Consider the following 18,098-nt stretch of genomic DNA (forward strand, 5'->3'; position numbering starts at 1 on the left):
CCTTATATGAGAAGTATGGGCTGGTGGTTATGGCTTTTGCTTAAACTGCGGGAGACACAAGTATCAAGGGGTAGCCGTGTTAGTCTTTATCCACAAAAACAACAAGGAGTCTGGTGGCACCTTAAAGACTAAAAGATTTATTTGGGTAAAACACCACTTCTTCAGATGCCTGGCATGCATCTGAGGAAGTGGGTGTTTTACCCACGAAAGCTTATGCCCAAATAAATCTGTTAAGTCTTTAAGGTGCCACCAGACTCCTTGCTGTTTTTGGGGGAGACACAGGTTCAATTCCCTGCTCTGCTACAAAATTCCTGCATAACCTTGGGCAAGTCACTTAGCCTCTGTGTGCCTCAGCTCCCTGTCTGGAAAATGGTTTCAGAGTAACAGCCCTGTTAGTCTGTATTCGCAAAAAGAAAAGGAGTACTTGTGGCACCCTCTAAGGTGGGAAATGGGACTAATACTTCCTTACAGCGGGGCACTGCGAGGCTAAATACCTTAAAGATCTTGGAGAGGTGGAGAGCTACTGCTGAGAAGAAGTTGTTTGCTGCAGTTTAGCTTATGTCGCTCTGCTCCGGGTTTCAGCTAAACGGGAACAGCCCAAGGCTCTTCTGGCGGGGCAAGAGCGTGCCGGTGCGGGGCCAGCCGCAGGGCTGCGGCGGGTAACACTCGCCCCTGCTGGGGGCGCTGCCGTTGGAGTCCGCGCCCCCTGGTGCCTGCCGGCCTGGCTGGCAAGGGCGGGGCTCCTGGGCCGGGGGCAGAGAGCAGGGGCCCGCTGGCGGGACACGTCCTTTGTTGCACTGGGCTCCAACGCCCGCTCGGGCCGGGCCGCAGCGGGGGCAGCGCCACCCACCCCGGCCTGGGCAGGAGGGGCGGGGCCGGGCGTTGGTAGGGGGCGGGGCAGGCTGGGCCGGAGGGGCGAGGCTAGTCAGGCGGCGCCCGGGGGCGGAGCGGGGCAGACCACGCCGGAGGGGGCGGGGCTGGGCAGGGCAGGCTCGTACCGGGATGCAGGGGGCGGGGCAGCCTCGGACCAGGATGCCGGAGGCGACACCGCCCCGGCAGGTGGTGGTGGGGGCTCTGCCCCCTGCGCAGGCGGCTCCGCTGAGCCCACGTAGCCCTGGCGCTGCCCGGCCCTGGAGGCGGTGCCGGGGCGCTCCACTTGCCGCGCAGCCATGAGCTTCAATCGCACGGAGAGCGACTGGCAGGGGCTGGTGGGCGAGGTGAGGCGGCCTCGGCGGGCCGGGGGAGCGGCCGAGGCTCTAGCGGGGCGGCGTGGCCTGGGGGCCCAGAGGGGGCGGCTGCCGGCGCCTGGCCTCAGCGCTGTGCTCTGCGGGTGCGGGGTCCTGACCAGCGCTGGGGCAGGCCGGGGAGCCCGCCGGGAGCGCTACAGGGGGCAGAGCCCGGAGCTCGGAGTAGGCCTGGACGTGGGCCGGCGATGCTGGCTCCCGCCCCCGGTGAGCCGAAGGGTTCCGGCTGCCCCCTTTGCTGGGCTGTTCCCGCGCCGAGCCGGTTGCTCGTGAACAGCCTGGAGCGCCGCAGGCGGAGGCAGCGCCGCAGGTGCTGCAGTAACAGCGGGTGGAGCGGAGCCTGGGTGTTCCTGCTCCTAATGGAGGGCTGTGACAGCCCGCCAGCCAGCCAGCCCGCCCCTAGACCGCTGATCCTTGGCCCTTGGTTTGCACCTTCCTTCCCAAAGCACTTCAGAGCTAGAAACACAGTCCGGTGCGGACCCAAAACACTGCAGTGACCTTGTGTGAGCTGTCGGGCTTGGAGCCCCTCCTGGAGAATAAGAAATGTGTGCCTTTCAATGATACGTCTTTTAAAAGTTTGTGACGACTTGGTCTGTGATGACTTCTCAAGGTGGGCGCTCTACAGGCACGGGAAGGAAAGCTCCATAATGCTTAAGTCCTTTGGCTGGCTTGTGGATGTTCCTTGCCCCCTCACTCTTCATGTATAATTGTTAGGCATCCTTCAGAAATTTTATACAATGTGAAACTTCATGGTGCACTGCTATCTGGTGTGTGTCACATCTGATGCTGTAGAAATTAAATATTGGCACCAGATAGCACAGTTGTAAATGACATTGTCACAAGTTGCTTTGGGCCCAAACTTTAAATTTGTTTTTGCTTGCATGAACCAACTTCCTGATTACTAGCAGAAGGCAGTTCTTACTTAGGTACTGATCCTGCAATTGCCAGTGCAAGAGTCACAGGGGGTTCACCTGTGCACAGATCGAATTGCAGCATTGCGGCCCTAGGCCTTAAATTGTTTTAAGCTTTTAGATAGTGTCAACAGAAAACAAAGGTTGAGAGCGGACTGCACTTGAACATAAGTATGCTGTGGTAGCCAGTAGTATGTATACACAGCTTTATTCATGTTTGAGACAAAATAGACTTCAGCTTTTGTTCTAATCTTATTGCAAATGCAAGGCTTTAGACATCTACTTTAGAAGAATTGGGCACTTAAGCTATGCAAAACAATATGGTAGACAAAGATTTGGGCCTGTAACCTCAATAGGTAGAAGTAACAATTCAATATTAAATTGGAAATATTATTTCTGTTTTACATGCCTTATACAAACCTCTGAACTATCTACACTTAAAAAATATATATAGTAACAGACTGTTAACAATTGGTAATACATGCACAAACCCAAAGTAGCAGGCAACCACGTAAAGAGACATCAACTTGAAATTTATTTAGTTTCCAGCAAGTGAGTTAAAATTAGTATCTGGTAGCATACAGCCACTGTACCATGCCCACAACCTTTGCTGTTTTACAAGTACATTTTCCTGTTTACAAAAACAAAAAACGCTTCTCTCTCCTGCTGTTGTTTGAAAGTTCCCAAACTTACAATATGATTCATGTGGGTGAACCCACTGATTTCACTGGGGCTGTGCATGCATAACAATTGGTAACACATTGCAAGATTGTGGCATAGGGCCCTAATCTTGCAAACAATACTCCAACACAGAGCCATGAAACTGTGACAACTTCCAGTGACATCAGTGGGAATTTGTGAGAGCATGGGGATCTCTGCTAATTCAGCTACTTCCAGGATTGGGGTCTAACTGTCAACACACACAATGCTGTATCAAATACACAATAAGCTGGAAGACTGAAATATGCATTTTCTCTATTCTTCTGGTTTTTACACAATATGAAATGTCAGGACAGAATTTTTCTCATCAGTCTTGAGGGAACATGGGGGATGGGGAAAGAAAAGGGTTTTTTAAATTATGGTGGAGGGAAATGTCCCCGGACTTCTTAAAAACACTCATGACTTTATTTTGTTCATCAGACTTCCAAAATATTTTAGCCTACAGACTCCAAGTCTGGGCTCTGATCCTGAAATTAAACCCATGTGGATGAGCCCTTGTGCCCCTGCAGAGCCTCGTTGATCATACCAAGTTTAGGTTATGGTTAGGGCCCTAACAAATTCACTGCTGTGAAAAATGCATCATGGACCATGATATCTGGTCTTTTGTATATTTTTAACCTATACTATTCAGATTTCATAGGAGAAGCCAGTGTTTCTCAAACTCAGGGTTTGAGACTCCCAAAAGGGAGTCATGCTGGGGGGAGGCAGGCACAAGGTGATTGTAGAGGGGTCATGGTACTGCCACCCTTACTTCTGCACTGCCTTCAGAGCTGGGCACCTGGAGAGTGGCAGCTGCTGGCAAGGGCCCAGCTCTGCAGGCAACAGCACAAAGTAAGGGTGGCACTGCCATGCCATGCCATCCTTACTTTTGCATTGCTGCTGGCAGTGGCGCTGCCTTCAGACTTGGAAGATCAAGATTCAGTTTGCAGTTCTATCACAGATTTCCTGTGAACTTAGGCAAGTCGCCTTGTGTTCACAAAAGTTGCTCTGGTTTAACTAAAACGAGTTTTAAAAATCAGTTTAGTTAAATCAGTGCAAAACCATGTGTGTACTGTCGTAAATTGATGTAAACTTGGCTTATATTAGGTCAAATTGCAAAGGATGAATATAAACAAATAACCAGTATGTAGGGACAAAATTAGAAAAGCCAAGGCACAAAATGAGAATAAAATAGCTAGAGACATAAAGGGTAACAAGGAAACCTACAAATACATTAGAAACAAGAGGAAGACCAAGCACAGGGTAGGGCCACTACTCAATGGGGGGGAACAATAACAGAAAATGTGAAAACGGCAGAAGTGTTAAATTGTTTTTTGTTTGTTTGTTTCAGTTTTCACCAAAAAGGTTAGTGGGTTAGTAGCAATAGGAAGGCTAACATAGTGAATGCCACTGAAAATGAGGTAGGATCAGAGGCTAAAATAGGGAAAGAACAAATTTAAAAATTACTTAGACAAGTTAGATGTCTTCAGGTCACCAGGTTCTGATGAAATATTCAAGGAGCTGACTGACGAGATATCTAAGCCATTAGCAATTATCTTTGAAAAGTAATGGAAGAGATTCCAGAGGACTGGAAAAGGGCAAATATAGTTCCAATAAAAAGGGGAATAAGGACAACCCAGGGAATTATGGACGAGTCAACTCGGAAAGATAATGGAGCAAATAATTAATCAATCAGTTTGCGAACACCTAGAAGATAATAAAGTGATAAGTAACAGTCAGCTTTCTTTGACAGGGTAGCAAGTCTGGTGGATGGTGGGAAAGCAATATACAGTGTGTAGTATATCTTGACTTTAGTAAGGCTTTTGATACTGTCTTGCATGACCACTCATAAATAAACTACAGAAATACAATCTAGATGGAACTACTATAAGGAGGGTGCATAACTGGTTCAAAAACTGTTCCCAGAGAGTAGTTATCAGTGGTTCACAGTCAAGCTGCAAGGGCATAATGAGTGGGGTCCCACAAGGATCAGTTCTGGGTCCAGTTCTGTTCAATTTCTTCATGAATTATTTAAATAATGGCATAGAGAATAGACTTATAAAGTTTGCGGATACCACCAAGCTGGGCGGGGTTTCAAGTTCTTTGCAGGATAGGATTAAAATTCAAAATGATCTGGAGAAATGCTCTGAAGTAAATAGGATGAAATTCAATGAGGACAAGTGCAAAGTACTCCACTTGGGAAGAACAATCAGTTGCATACATACAAAATGGAAAATGACTGCCTAGGAAGGAGTACTGCAGAAAGGAGTCTGGGGGTCATTGTGGATCACAAGCTAAATATGAGTGAACTATGTAGCACAAAAAAAGCAAACATCATTCTCGGATGTATTAGCAGGAGTGTTGTAAGCAAAATACGAGAAGTAATTCTTCTGCTCTACTCTGCGCTGATTAGACCTAACTGGAGTATTGTGTCCATTTCTAAGTGCCACATTTCAGGAAAGATGTGGACAAATTGGAGAAAGTCCAGAGAAGAGCAGCAAAAATTATTAAAGGTCTAGAAAACATGGCTTATAAGGGAAGATTGAAGAAATTGTGTTTCTTTAGTCTGGAGAAGAGAAGACTGAGAGGGGACATAAGTTTTCAAGTACATAAAATGTTACGAGGAGAAGGGAGAAAAATTATTTTCCTTAACCTCTGAGGATGGGACAAGAAGCAATGGGCTTAGATTGCACCAAGGGTGGTTTAGGTTGGACGTTAGGAAAAACTTCCTTACTGTCAGGTTGGTTATCGTACTGGCTCCCACGTTTCTTGGGCAGTACAGACAGATGGATACTGGGGAAGCAAGAGGGGTGAAAGAGCTGAATACTGTATCTCTGCCCACTGTGGTCAAGAACGGGAAAAAGGTATCCAATGGGTACCACAAGAAATGTTGAAGGCTGAACACGGGTAATAAGATCTGACACACAGACCGTAAATCCCTTAAGGGCTTGTCTACATTACAGAATATGCTCTTTGAACATGACTTTGAAAAATGAAATCAAATTACATGATGCTGACCTCTACTTAAGTCAGTGTAGACCAGGACAAATAGTGTTCAGCGATTCAAGTAACTGTGACTAAACTCTGATCCACGGTGAGCCTGTTGTCTATAGGATCTCTGCCTCATGTACTTTATCAGCTGGGAATTGCATAGTGAAGCAAGCAGGGACTGCAGGAAGAAGAAGTATTGTCTAATGGGTACAGCAATTGACTGAAACCCAGAAGAACTGTTTTTTATCTTTGGCTTTGTCACAGACTTCGGATGTGATGCTGGGAAAGTCATTTAAACCAGAATTGTAACAGGTGGCAACTAATTGTGTTCCTCATTTCCTCAGACCTAACTAGACACCTAAAGCCTAATTTTCAGGTGTGCTGAGCACTCAACATTGCAACTGAAGTCAGTGGGAGAAGCCAGTGCTGACCTGTGGAAAGTCAGCCCCATGGCAACTTGAAGGTTACTCCATCATTAAGACACCCAAAGTCAATGGATATTTTTGGAAATTTTGGCATTAATCTTTCAGTCCCTCAGTTCCCCATTTCTGCAATACCTCATAGGGGCGAGGGCGTTGTCAAGATAAAGGCTTTAATATTTGAGGGCGTGAAACATTAGTGATTCGGACTTCTTGTCCAAAAGATTTGAGTGTATAGTTTCAGCTCTCAAGAACGGAAATAGCAATGGAAGAAGATAAGTTTCAACATCTTTGTATAGTACCATTGAGTTCCTACCAAAATTTAGGAGTTGCACTGATTCCAGAATGTTGAGAATACATAGAATGCAGTCCACAGTGATTCATAAGCAGAGGTTAGAGATGTTTTCATTACTCTTGCTCTCAGCCAGTTGGTGATTTGATGTGGAAATAATGGCAAGAAGGGAAATACGAAGCTATAAGCCAGTCATTTATACAAGTGTAATATAGACAAATTTCTAAACTATTTTGTGATATGAACTTGTCATGCATTATTGTAAATTCTAAGACCTTGACAGTGTCCCAGCTTCATTGGATTATTAGACCATGTCTGCATAGTAGCTGATGAGATTTAACCAGATTTGTCACTAAAAATAGCTGTGGACAAATAGTAAGTGTTTGGGGTAGAGAGGGTCACCTTGGCACAATTCCACTCTCCTGTAATATCAGTCTCTTACTCGGTTTCACTAAAGAAGTTACCAGGTTGTAAAGCATTTCAGGCAATAAATAGTTTGTCATATATATATTCCTTTTAATTATTATGGTCTGCCCGGTAGCAATTATCATTTGCTTTATTGCAGATAACAGTTAATTGGTAGATAAGAGTCACTAGGCAAATAAGGAAAGCTGTACACTTCAGCTTTTTAGATTGAAGGGACACAAGCAGGTTCATGGGTAACTTCTTGTTTTGTTTTTAAGCTGACATTGAACAGGAAGCTTTCTTGGATTTTAAAATTTAATATAACCATGCAGAAGAGATTTTTATTTTTTTTATTTTTTGGTGTGGTATAAATACTTCGCTGTACCTAGAATACATTACAGAATTCATTTTGTTCATATCTCACTGATTGTGTGGCCTACTGTACGTAACCTTTTTTTCTTCCACTTGAGAAAAGGAAACCTCTGGCATTCATGTAAACAGAAGCAGCTATTGGATATTTTTTCTAAAGACCTACGCTTAAAAATCTCTTTGCTTTTTCCATTTCTTGCTTTGTTCAAACCAGAATATTCAAGTCTGTGTTGTTTTTCTGTTTTAATCGGCACCATACTGGTTCTGCTGGTCTCATTTGTTCAGATATGCAGTTTTCAACAGGGCCCCGTTATTTCCTTAAATACCTTCCTCTCTTGTTATTCAGTTGGTCTCATTCACTTTATGGCCATTATTCCTTTTTTAATTGGTAAAAAGCATATGCATTGCATAGTGTCTCGCTTGCCTACTTTGAATTGTCTTGATATAATTTATTACGTGAAAAACAAATAGATTAGAATTGGGAACATAGTTCTGGAGAATCATAGTTTTGGAGAATCATCAAGCTTAGGAGAATAGGCTATTACTGTAGATTTTTTTTTTTTCTTTTGACATAAGTCCACAGAAGCAAACTCCATATTTTTTTTTTAAATCCATTTAGAAGGTAAAAATGCCTACATAGAAATATCAAGCCACCTTCTTATGTATGGCTCTTCATCAGTATATAATTCACTAAGTCAGAGCACAATTGACTCAATGTGCGGAGGACGTTGTGATCCCTTTTCATTTGGACCCTGAACACAGTTGTCACCATCTGTTCATGGTTCAGTCACTGTCAGCCTAATTGATAAGGGAAAATTACCTTCTCCCCATAAAAGGTGACATGTTCTTTCATGCTCTGAATGTACTTCTAATGGAGGCCTGACATGGATGGCAGGATCTATTTTTGTTTAGCATTTGATCTATATTTACTGGTTGAAAGCCTGCATTTGTACTGCAGTATAGTTACAGGCTACCATGTAGCTCTTGTAACTAACAAATCTTCATTCGTAATTCCATTTTATGGTCTGAAGGCCTGAATCTTAAGACTGGCTCTACCCAGCCAGTAATAGTGGTGCTTGGAGGTAGTTGCTCATTGTGAACATCTTCTGATATGAGGTGCTCAATTGCTGCTCCCCTCTCATTATACACATTGCCTAATAAGTTCTATGATCCACATCAGGCTGACTGCATGTGCCAGTCCCCTTGTTCCTGGTCAATAAATGAGTATGGGGACTTTTTTTTACAAGGAATTTTGTGTTTACTTTCACTTTTATATGTATTAATTAACCTGTCCAATTGCCATTTCTGGTAGCGAGTAATTATTTGGGGAAGGAATTTGTGGGGCTTACGTATATGAGAACAACTGAATAAAGGAAAGGGAGCTCTTCAAAGAAGAATCCTTCATAAAGGAAAAAGTTTGAAATTCAAGTGATTTATCAGCAAAACTGTTGGAGGCAGACTTTTATAGATATCTATAAAGGGCCTGTCAAAGTTAATTCTCAGGTCTCATAGTTAGTATTGTTTTAATCCCTTCTATTTATCTTTTTCCTTTATTAGGAATATGTTAGAAATGTTTTCATACATATGGTATATTAGGATAGTTTTCTGTTCCAACAGCTTTATTCACCTGAAGTCATAACTCTTGGCTTGTGATTTTACTTCCAAGTAGCAATTCATAATCTTGTACAGAAATCCCTTACTTTTGGTTGGTCTTAAAGTGGGGAGAGAAAGAAACTAGAAATGGATGAACAGAATTGTTCATTGAAGTTTAGAATTGTTTACGCTGTCATTAGAGTAACTGACAGCATTACATTTTAGATTCTGGATGGCTTTTTTGGTTTTTACCATGGATTTGCCACTTTCAGGGTGTCAGGACACAAGTACAGAGGTATAGTTGCCTTCGTGAGGCATATGCCAAGGCATCATAATCCAGAACATTTATGGTAGTGTTTCAATTTCTTTGCTGCCAGGAATAAAATTAATCCAAGGTGGAAGTGTCCTCTCCAGGAGCTCAAATCCTTCTTGGAATTGCTTTTCATTTCCCTTTTGGTTTTGCAACTAAGCATTTGCCATTTTTGGAAGACATTAGCTGTACTAATGTATCAAACACTCCCCCAACCTTTTCCTTACTCATTTTAAATTGAAGTTAAGTAAGTCAATTCCAGGCAAGTAGTATATATGAGTAATGATTTTTGTCCTGAAGAACTACACTGACTTGAACAGTATGGAAGTGCTGATGCTGTTGCTTTATATAAGAGCCCATAATGACAAAATATTCTTGTCAGAGTATATAATGAAACTATAAATTGTTTTCATGAATGCTATGATGTTTGGTCTCTTACAGGGCAAATTCAAAATGTATTTAGTACCACATCTCATATATGTGAATAACATCAAGTTGTACAGTATGTACAGTAGAAATATAGCACTTCACAGACACTGTCTCATGTGCGGTGAGAGAGTCTGACTGCACATTGTAAAAACTGAAGCAAGTTGTATAAACACTTTTTTGAGAATTAAAATTCACATATGGCAGAAAAGCATGATATATGCATATATAATACATACATAAATTCTCCCACTTTCTCTCTCAAAATCAAGGGTTCAAGGGAAAGTGGCGGCGTGGGGTAGACTAGTAGATAACTTTAATGGCCTGTACACCAGTGCTAGGAGCTTGGGTAGTAACAAACAAGAGGAATTGGAATTGCTCATTTATGAACATAAATTTGATCTAGCTAGTGTTACAGAAACCTGGTTTGATGAGTCCCATGATAGGAATATTAAAATCAATTGCTAAAATCTATTTAGGAAGGATCGAGTGGGGGATAGGGGAGGGGGAGTGGCACTCTGCCAAAAATGGCATTACCTGTTTCTAAGTCCCTGATAACTCAAAAGAAAATGATCCTGCATGCTTACAGATGCAAACAGATAAAGCATAAGATGGGGTATTACTTGGTGTCTGCTACAGATGTCCAAATCACATTAGGGAACAGAATGACCAGCTCCTTATGCATGTATCTATTGTGTGTAGGGGGGGAAAAGGCTGTGTGATTATGGAGGACTTCAATTTAGGTGATACATGCTTGAGGTCTCATAGTGCCGGTACTAAAACATGCTTGGAATTTCTAAATATTATGGATGACAATTTCCTAACTCAAAAAGTGTTGCAACCGATGCCAGGGAATTCTATATTAGACCTCGACTTGACAGATAGAGGAACTGATTACAGAACTAAAAATTAATGGTAATTTAGGTAATTATGATTGGGAATTGTTTAGGAACATTTTACTAGATGCTCAAAAAGCCACAATCAAGGTTAAGCTGTGGAATTCTCTGGCTGCTTCTATGGATGGTGTCTAGGGGGAAAATGGCCAGGAAACTCTGTGACTTGAAACTGTTGGAATAATTTGGCCCTAAGAGTTGATTTTAGGATTCTCTTGTCCAGCAAATACTTTCCCAGTGATTCTAGTATATTAAAGTCTTCAGTTTTAACCTAGAAAGATACAAACGTACACCTCTAAACCCTTACAGATAAATTGCTTTTAAAATATTTTCTTAATGCAAACTTAGTCTTCTCAGTTCAGCACAGTCTTGTGAATTAATGCTTTGTCCAATTACTTTCCCTTTTCTCTCTTGCAGTATCTGGTATGTAAAAGAAAGCTAGAAAGTAAAAAGGAAGCATTGCTGATACTTTCCAAGGAACTGGACACATGTCAACAGGAAAGAGACCAGTACAAGCTTATGGCCAATCAGCTGCGGGAACGACACCAGTCACTGAAAAAGAAATACCGGGAGCTGATTGTATGTTACCTTATGAACATTGTAGTGATTTGGGCAAGAATGAACCTGAATTTAAAAAGTGTTTTCCTTTTATGAGTGCAGTGTGTGCTGTAAAAATTAATTGTTTGCTATACTACTTCCAGATGGTATGATCCCGATTCCACCATTATTTATTTGTTAAGCGCTGATGTAGTTGGCGCTATAAAAGTGTGCTTGGCAGGGTTCGATTTAAATCGACAGATGTTTGTAAATGTTTCAGCTGCCACCCTGAATCCGATTAAGGTAACAGTCGCTGTAAGTTCAGCCTCCCCTCTGCACCTTGTGCCTGCAGAGATTGGTGTCGCTGGCCCTGTGGCAGCACAGAGCCCTCTGCAGCCCTGCTGTCAAAGGAGTGGGTGGAGCTGTGACAATGGGCCGATAACACTGGACCTCTGCAGATGCAAGGTGCGAGGAAGACACTGGTCCTGGCCAGTGGAGCAGGGACCTCTGGCCAGACCTGTAAGGAGAAGGACAAGCCTCTGGCCCTGGGAGAAGCCACCTCACTGCTGAATGGCTCTTGCCCAGGGACAGAGCCATTCAGCGTGGGGTGCTCTCCCTCCTCCTCCACATTGAGTGGTGAGTTGACCTCCTGGCAACCCTGGCCGGGGATCTGTGCTCTGCCAAGCCAGGACTGCAGCCTCCTCCGCACCTTGCACCTGCTGTCTTGGGCCCCTCGACAGCATAGAGCGCATCCTGCAGCTTTGCAGTCAGTACATTAACCCCCCTGCAGCTTTGCTGTCAGTGCTGCCCTAACCTGCGCCCCTTAATTTTCTTCAATTAACTATTTTTATTTTTACAGTTGCAGGAAATTAATTAATGGAAAAAAATAAAAATTCAATTCTGCCAAGACTGTGTATAAGGCACAAACAAAGACCGTTCCAATCCCAAGGAGGTTAATCTAAAAGTCAGGCTACCATTTAAAAACTGACTGCAGTGTTATGCCACGGTAACGTCATGCACTATTATGGAGAACAATGCAACACAAATGTATGATATGCTGTTCTTAGCAATGTAAATAAATCTTAACTCTCCAGTTCCAAGAATCTTCTGAAGTTAACATGAAGTGTCTTTAATCAAACTGCAACTTTTTGAAAACTATTGGTTCAGATACATTCTGGTGTTTTAAAGTCTTAGAGCCGCAAAGCTTATATGGTTACCAATTTTAGAAATAAGCTGCCAATAAAATGTATCTCTTTATTTTTAGGATGGGGATCCCTGTCTTCCTCCTGAAAAAAGGAAACAGGTAGGCTTTTTCTGTTTTTAGTTGGCATCATACTAAACTATTTTGTGAGAATTCAAACTCTTAAAACTATATTGATGTCAATAAAAAAAATCTGATATTCAAGTGGACATTCCAATTCACATTGGAAGACCATGAAGTCTTCAGTGACTCGTGCTTTCTTTTAAACATGCTAACTCCTGAAATATCTGAGCTATCATTAATAGAGCAAATGGTTATGCCTATCATTTTACCTAAACTGAAATCAACAAGGGTAATGAGAGTTGAGATTGACCTCTTCACTTGTATTTCTTGTATCCTAAAGCAAGTGAACAATTAGGGGCATCATGGTGTCAAAGGGGGCTTAGAAATCTGTTGCATGTATACCAGTTACTTACACCGTGTTTAGGTGCTCTTTCCAATTGCATGGTCTCCTGGTTTGGGGGGGGTTTCAGTGTTTCAGTGGCTGTCTGTAGGCATGCAAGGATAGGTTCCTGGGTTAGTGGTTCTGTTGTGTGGTATGTGGTTGTTGGTGAGTATTCGCTTCAGGTTGGGGGGCTGTCTGTAGGCATGCAAGGTAGCCTATCTCACACTGAAACCCCCCCCCAAACCAGGGGGGGTTTCAGTGTGAGATAGGCTACCTTGCATGCCTACAGACAGCCCCCCAACCTGAAGCGAATACTCACCAACAACCACATACCACACAACAGAACCACTAACCCAGGAACCTATCCTTGCAACAAAGCCCGTTGCCAACTGTGCCCACATATCTATTCAGGGAACACCATCACAGGGCCTAACAACATCAGCCACACTATCAGAGGCTCGTTCACCTGCACATCCACCAATGTGATATATGCCATCATGTGCCAGCAATGCCCCTCTGCCATGTACATTGGTCAAACTGGACAGTCTCTATGTAAAAGAATAAATGGACACAAATCAGATGTTAAGAATTATAACATTCATAAACCAGTTGGAGAACACTTCAGTCTCTCTGGTCACGCAATCACAGACATGAGGGTCGCTATCTTACAGCAAAAAAACTTCAAATCCAGACTCCAGCGAGAAACTGCTGAATTGGCATTCATTTGCAAATTGGATACTATTAATTTGGGCTTGAATAGAGACTGGGAGTGGCTAAGTCATTATGCAAGGTAGCCTATCTCCCCTTGTTTTTTTCCTACAAACCCCCCCCCCCCCCCAAGACGTTCTGGTTAAACTTGGATTATTGCTGTGCACATTGTAAGATGAGCTATTGCCAGCAGGAGAGTGAGTTTGTGTGTGTGGTTTTTGGAGGGGGGGTGTGGGGGGGGGGTGAGAAAACCTGGATTAGTGCTGGAAATGACCCACCTTGATTATCATGCGCATTATAAAGAGAGGTTTCAAAGAGGGATGGGCTATTACCAGCAGGAGAGTGAGTTTGTATGTGTGTCTGTGTGTGTGTGTGGGGGGGGGGGGAAGAGTGAGAAAACCTTGATTTGTGCTGGAAATGGCCTTCCTTGATGATCACTTGATGATCACTTTAGATAAGCTGTTAGCAGCAGGACAGTGGGGTGGGAGGAAGTTTTGTTTCATGGTCTCTGTGTGTATATAATGTCTTCTGCGGTTTCCACGATATGCTATGCATCTGATGAAGTGAGCTGTAGCTCACGAAAGCTCATGCTCAAATAAACTGGTTAGTCTCTAAGGTGCCACAAGTACTCCTTTTCTTTTTTCTTTTTACGAATACAGACTAACACGGCTGTTACTCTGAAACCTGTCATTCCTCTTAAGTAACTCAATCTCTCATTTATCTCGTCTTTATTGAAATTCAGTCACTTTTTGCAACATTTGCATCAGAGCATTGCAAGTCAATTGATTCTAGAAGAACTTCAGCCTCAGCTACTTTGGTTTAGATGAAAAAGTCCTGAAAACGACCTGAAATATTTTTAATGCCCCTTAGACAGTAATCTCTGAACCACTGACAGAATGCATCTTGAAGCTGCTTGATCCATTCAGTATATTGATGACTCATTTGTTAGCATGCAGAAAAAAATCATTCTACTGAAGAAGACCTTGAAAAAGAGTTGTGTTGGCTGAAAGGTTGCTGTCTGAAAACTAAGATCAGAAACTAGTTAATTCTTGCCCTAAAGTTGGATAGTTATGTTGTTTAGGAAATATGTAACCTCTGAAACAGACAGATCTGAGCCATTCCCAGTTTTCAGCCATATCAGCAGCTAAAAATAGGGCTGTAGATTAATCGCAGTTAACTTACGTGATTAACTCAAAAAAATGAATTGCGATTAATCGCAGTTTTCATCACACTTAAACAATAGAATACCGATTGAAATGTATTAAATATTTTTGGATGTTTTTCTACATTTTCAAATATATTCATTTCAATTACAACACAGAATACAAAGTGTACACTCTTCACTTTATATTATTTTTTATTACAAATATTTGCACTGTAAAAATTATAAAAGAAATAGTATTTTTGAATTCACTTCATACAAGTACTGTAGTATAATCTCTTTATTGTGAAAGTGCAGTTTACAAATGTAGGGTTTTTTGTTACATAACTGCACTCAAAAACAAAACAATGTAAATAGAGCCAACAAGTCCTCTCAGTCTTACTTCTTGTTCAGCCAATTGCTAAGACAAACAAGTTTGTTTACATTTACGAGAGATAATGCTGCCCTCTCTTCTTATTTACAATGTCATCTGAAAGCGAGAACAGGTGTTCACATAGCACTTTTGTAGCCAGCATTGCAAAGTATTTATTTGCCAGATATACTAAACATTCGTATGTCCCTTCGTGCTTCTGCTACCATTCCAGAGGACCTGCTTCCATGTTGATGATACTTGTTAACAAAATAACGTGTGTGTTAAATTTATGACTGAACTCCTTGGGGGAGAATTGCATGTCTCCTGCTCTGTTTTACTTGCATTCTGCCATATATTTCATGTTTTAGCAATCTTGGATGATGACCCAGCACATGTTGTTCGTTTCAAGAACACTTTCATTGCAGATCTGACAAAACGCAAAGAATGTGGCGGTTCAATGACAAGACAGAACACAGCTTTTAGCAAGCAAGCAGGCTGGTCTCTGCTAACAGGCTTTTTCTGTCAGCTTTCCACCTTCCCCTTTATTCTCTCTCTCTCCCCGCTCATTACATTCTCCAACAGATAAAAGGAATACACTGGCTTTGTTTAACATTCTTATTTACCAATTTCTATCTACCGCATTCCTTGCTCTCGGGCCTTGAGCCCAGTCCTGAGAGGCTTCCCACGATTCATGTCATCTTGGCGAGATTCCAAGATTGATGCCCTTGGATGGAGCAGTGTGTGCACTACTCCTACACAACACTCCGGGTGTGCCCTGAATGTTGCCAAGCGCATAAACCTTTATGAATCCTATATCCCCTCCTTTTTTGTTTATTTGTGCTCGGCCATCTCATGGTAGCCATCAATTTGCATTTGCAAGCCAATTAACTCCTGGACAGACAAGGTCATAACTCGTGGAGCCTGCCAGGGCGGGTCTCGACAAAGCGTTAACAAAGAGGGAATACATTGTACACAGCAGCAGCAAAAAATAAGCTTAAGAAGGTAAAGTGTAATTGGCCGGGCCCCAATTAGCCATGCTAGAGTACTGGGAAGAGAGGGTCGAGTACGCAGCGAGCATCATCTCATTCCCAATTTCCTCAGGGTAATGACATACTGAAATAAGGCACGTACCTAACAATTCTTCAGCTGCTACAAAATCAAATAAAAGTGGGTAACATTTGCTATTGAAGCCAATCTTTCCCATAGGTTATGTGTCATTCGGGCCCATAACGGAGGAAGCGCTCCCGAGTCAACCCCTCCAGGAAATAGCAGGCACAAAAGGCATACAATCAGTACAGAATTAGCAGTAATTTGGGCGAGAATTGCCACAAAGTCTCAGGAGTCTCTGGCTGTTGGTTTGCTGCCAGTCTTCGTTGAGCCGCGGCGACCAATGCTTTTACTGCTCCCCATGTCACGGGCTGGCTTGGGACGCTACGCCTCTTCCGTTTCCGTCCCGCCGTTGTTGACCTGGGAGGCACCGCGGTCTCCTCCAAGGTCAGCTGAAAATCCGGTATGGGGTTCGACAGCCCCTGGTGCCATGCCATGCTGTTTCAGTGCCGGTCGCACACACCGGGCTGGAACCCACAACGGTCCTGCAGGAAGAAACACAGCAGCATATCCCCGACCCCAAGTAATTAAAGGCACTGGGCCCAACCATTGCGGATCGGGCAGCTGATGGTAATAGACACGCGGTCTTTCCATTTGTGAAAATGCCGATCCGCGGGGGTCTGCTGATCTGCGTTCAGCATTAAATTATTTAAAGTAAACAAAAGGATATGCAGTTGTTGCTGAATGTCTCCTAAGATTCGGAGACGCAGCTCCCCTTGTTTTAATTGTTTGTCAAGCAAGGCTTTTAGCGTGCAATTTGCACGTTCAACAATAGCTTGGCCTGTGGAATTGTAAGGGATCCCGTGTTTGAGACGGACGTCCCATTGGGCACAAAAGATGAAAAGTGCTATGGAGCAATAGGCTGGGGCATTATCCATTTTTATCTGGCTCGGGTGACCCATAACAGCAAAACAGGCTAGCAAATGGTGAATAACTTTGGGAGTGGCTTCCCCACGCTATGGGGTCGCCCAAAGAAATCCCAAATAGGTATCAGTGAAAACATGTAAAAACGAATAGGGGCAAAATTGTGGCACGTGAGTGACATCCATTTGCCACAGCTGATTCACTGCGGTACCTCTAGGGTTAACGGCATAAGAAAAGGTAGGGGCAGCAGCGGCGCAGTGGGGGCAGGAACAAACGATAGAATGTGCATGATCAGCAGGAATATGAAACTGTCGGGCCAAAATAGAGGCAGACTGATGAAAAAAGGAATGGCTTTCAGTGGGGTCAGAAGAAAGGGAATTTACCTGACCACGTAACGCGCGATCAGCGTGCGCATTGCCTTCAATGAGTAGCCCAGGCAGAGGGGTATGACTGCAAATATGAGCAACAAAATAAGGGAAATTATGAGTGGTGATGAGATACTGTAAGGACAGAAACAGGCGAAGGAGGTCCGCATCGACCTGAGGGGTAATGAGGGCAAGGGGTAAATTATCAATTACCTGATAAACATAATGCGTGTCCACAATCAAATTAAAGGGACAATCAGCAAAAAGTTGAAAGGCCAAAATAACAGCAGCTAATTCCAAGGACTAGTAAAGCTCTCCAAGCGCTGTGCATGCAAATATTGTTGTACAAGTGAATGAAGCGCTTTCAGCTTTTCTAGAGGGAGCGGCCACTGGTCAATCCATACGGGCTCTAAGGATTGCCATACCAATGGTAATGCGGATGGCAAGGTGGGTGAGGGAAGATTTTGGGCCATTATATATTAATATCGAGGGTGGTGTCCAGCTTTGTAAGTAAATCACGGCCCCAAATATTGAGGTGGACAGGGAGTACAAAAGGGCGGATTGTAGCAAGGGCACAGCCTCCTGGTTTAGAGACCGTGACCCAAGACAAACTTTGGCGCCCGGGTTTGCTACCCCCAATCCCCCACAACTCTTTAGAAGGAACTGTTGGCCAACCGACCGGCCACTCCGGATCACGAATCACCGTAACGTCAGCTCCAGTGTCCACCAGCCCTGTAAAAGGAACATTATTTAAGAGAAGTGTTAACTGAGGTTTCGAGGGGCGGACTGACATTGTCAGAGCAAC

At 43.3% G+C, this 18,098-nt stretch overlaps 1 protein-coding gene across 2 annotated transcripts in view; it reads left to right on the top strand.

The window, feature by feature from the left end:
* The first annotated feature begins 1,005 nt into the window (after window positions 1-1,005).
* Window positions 1,006-18,098, top strand: part of CCDC149 (coiled-coil domain containing 149) — a 63,548-nt gene continuing 46,455 nt past the window's right edge. The window contains exons 1-3 of one of the 2 annotated variants that reach the window (XM_074951598.1): window positions 1,006-1,217; window positions 10,970-11,131; window positions 12,354-12,392. In XM_074951598.1, the coding sequence (XP_074807699.1) occupies window positions 1,170-1,217; window positions 10,970-11,131; window positions 12,354-12,392 (249 nt within the window). In that variant the 5' untranslated portion in view covers window positions 1,006-1,169. The remainder of the gene's footprint in view (window positions 1,218-10,969; window positions 11,132-12,353; window positions 12,393-18,098) is intronic. The other variant, XM_074951599.1, reaches the window with a different exon arrangement.

Source organism: Natator depressus, chromosome 4, assembly GCF_965152275.1.
Source record: "Natator depressus isolate rNatDep1 chromosome 4, rNatDep2.hap1, whole genome shotgun sequence".
NCBI classification, from domain to species: Eukaryota; Metazoa; Chordata; order Testudines; family Cheloniidae; genus Natator; species Natator depressus.